At 57.1% G+C, this 2,471-nt stretch overlaps 1 protein-coding gene across 2 annotated transcripts in view; it reads right to left on the bottom strand.

Annotated features, from left to right (window-relative positions):
• The window catches only part of hdac6 (histone deacetylase 6), a 249,740-nt gene extending 248,640 nt beyond the window's left edge, over positions 1-1,100 (bottom strand). For both annotated transcript variants that reach the window (XM_072487920.1, XM_072487921.1), the window contains exon 1: positions 961-1,100. In XM_072487920.1, coding sequence (XP_072344021.1) covers positions 961-1,038 — 78 coding nt within the window. In that variant the 5' untranslated portion in view covers positions 1,039-1,100. The remainder of the gene's footprint in view (positions 1-960) is intronic.
• Positions 1,101-2,471: the final 1,371 nt, after the last annotated feature.

Below are 2,471 nucleotides of genomic sequence, written 5' to 3'. Positions count from 1 at the left end.
TCCGACAGTGCAGCACTCCCTCAGCACTGACTCTCCGACAGTGCAGCACTCCCTCAGCACTGACTCTCCGACAGTGCAGTGTCCCCTCAGGACTGATCCTGTGACAGTGCAGCACTCCCTCAGCACTGACCCTCCGACACTGCGGCGCTCCCTCAGTACTGACCCTCTGACAGTGCAGCACTCCCTCAGCACTGACCCTCTGACAGTGCGGCGCTCCCTCAGTACTGACCCTCTGACAATGCGGCACTCACTCAGCACTGACCCTCTGACAGCGCGGCGCTCCCTCAGTACTGACCCTCCGACAGTGCGGCGCTCCCTCAGCACTGACCCTCCGACAGTGCGGCGCTCCCTCAGCACTGACCCTCCGACAGTGCGGCGCTCCCTCAGCACTTACCCTCCGACAGTGCAGCGCTCCCTCAGCACTGACCCTACGACAGAGCGTCGCTCCCTCAGCACTGACCCTCCGACAGTATGGGAGAGGGTAAGTACTGTGGAAGCACTGCACTGTCGGTGGGCAGGGACTGTGCTGAGGGTTCGCCGGACTAGTCCTCTGACAGTGCGGCACTCTCTCAGAACTCCAACAGCGCAGTGCCCCCTCGGTACTGACCCTCCAAAATCGCACCCACGCAGAGCAGGGAGAATGTGGGACTCGCTCCCACTGGGAGGGGCGAGAATGTAGGACTCGCTCCCATGGGGAGTGGGGAGAATGTCGGACTGGCTCCCACGGAGAGTGGTTGAGATGAATATATGCGCTACGGAATCGCCGGCCCAGATGCTGTGTCCTTTCTCTCTCTCCTGTAAGACATTCCTTGGAAACGGACCCCGACTCCGTGATTCAGGACCCACACACAAGGGTTTATGTAGCAGACCCAGGACCACAATGCAGATTCCAGGATGGGGCTGAACACATTTGGCGATAATTATTCTGGAGGCGAAGGTGGCGCGGCTGAGCGCTCTTACCGATATGTTTGCCGCTGACGGCTGACGGGGAACCAGAGACCCATGTCTCGTCCGGGCTCGGATTCCTTCTTGGTCCATGGTGAGGGACTCCTCCTGCCTCCCTCCAGCCAATCAAAACGCTGAGAACAGAGGGAAAAAAACAGCCAATCACCAGACAGTCCGAAGGTCAGACGCGCCTCCTGATTCAACACTAAAAACTAGAGTAGCACGTCTGACTGATACCCCACACCCCTCACTCTGATACCCTTCACCCCTCACTCTGATATACCCCACACCCCTAACTGATACCCCACACCCCTTACTCTGATACCCCACACCCCTCACTCTGATATACCCCACACCCTTCACTCTGATATACCCCACATCCCTCACTCTGATATACCCCACACCCCTCACTCTGATACCATTCACCCCTCACTCTGATATACCCCACACCCCTAACTGATACCCCACACCCCTCACTCTGATACCCTTCGCCCCTCACTCTGATATACCCCACACCCCTTACTCTGATACCCCACACCCCTCACTCTGACATACCCCACACCCCTCACTCTGATACCCCACACCCCTCACTGATACCCCACACCCCTCACTCTGATACCCCACGCCCCTCATTCTGATATACCCCACACCCCTCACTCTGATACCCCACACCCCTCACTCTGATACCCCACACCCCTCATTCTGATATACCCCACACCCCTCACTCTGATATACCCCACACCCCTCACTCTGATACCCCACACCCCTCACTCTGATATACCCCACACCCCTCACTCTGATACCCTTCATCCCTCACTCTGATATACCCCACACCCCTAACTGATACCCCACACCCCTTACTCTGATACCCCACACCCCTCACTCTGATACCCCACACCCCTCACTCTGATACCCCACACCCCTCACTCTGATATACCCCACATCCCTCACTCTGATACCCCACACCCCTCACTGTGATATACCCCACACCCCTCACTCTGATATACCCCACATCCCTCACTCTGATATACCCCACACCCCTCACTCTGATATACCCCACACCCCTCACTCAGATATACGCCACACCCCTCACTCTGATAAACCCCACATCCCTCACTCTGATACCCCACACCGCTCACTCAGATATACCCCACATCCCTCACTCTGATACCCCACATCCCTCACTCTGATACCCCACACTCCTCACTCTGATACCCCACACCCCTCACTCTGATACCCCACACCCCTCACTCTGATATACCCCACACCCCTCACTCTGATATACCCCACACCCCTCACTCTGATATACCCCACACCCCTCACTCTGATACCCCACACGCCTCACTCTGATATACCCCACACCCCTCACTCTGATATACCCCACACGCCTCACTCTGATATACCCCACACCCCTCACTCTGATATACCCCACACCCCTCACTCTGATATACCCCACACCCCTCACTCTGATATACCCCACACCCCTCACTCTGATACCCCACACGCCTCACTCTGATATACCCCAC

The sequence above is a fragment of the Scyliorhinus torazame genome, chromosome 22 (assembly GCF_047496885.1).
Source record: "Scyliorhinus torazame isolate Kashiwa2021f chromosome 22, sScyTor2.1, whole genome shotgun sequence".
Taxonomy (NCBI): domain Eukaryota; kingdom Metazoa; phylum Chordata; class Chondrichthyes; order Carcharhiniformes; family Scyliorhinidae; genus Scyliorhinus; species Scyliorhinus torazame.
This window is presented reverse-complemented; position numbering and strand designations above follow the sequence as displayed.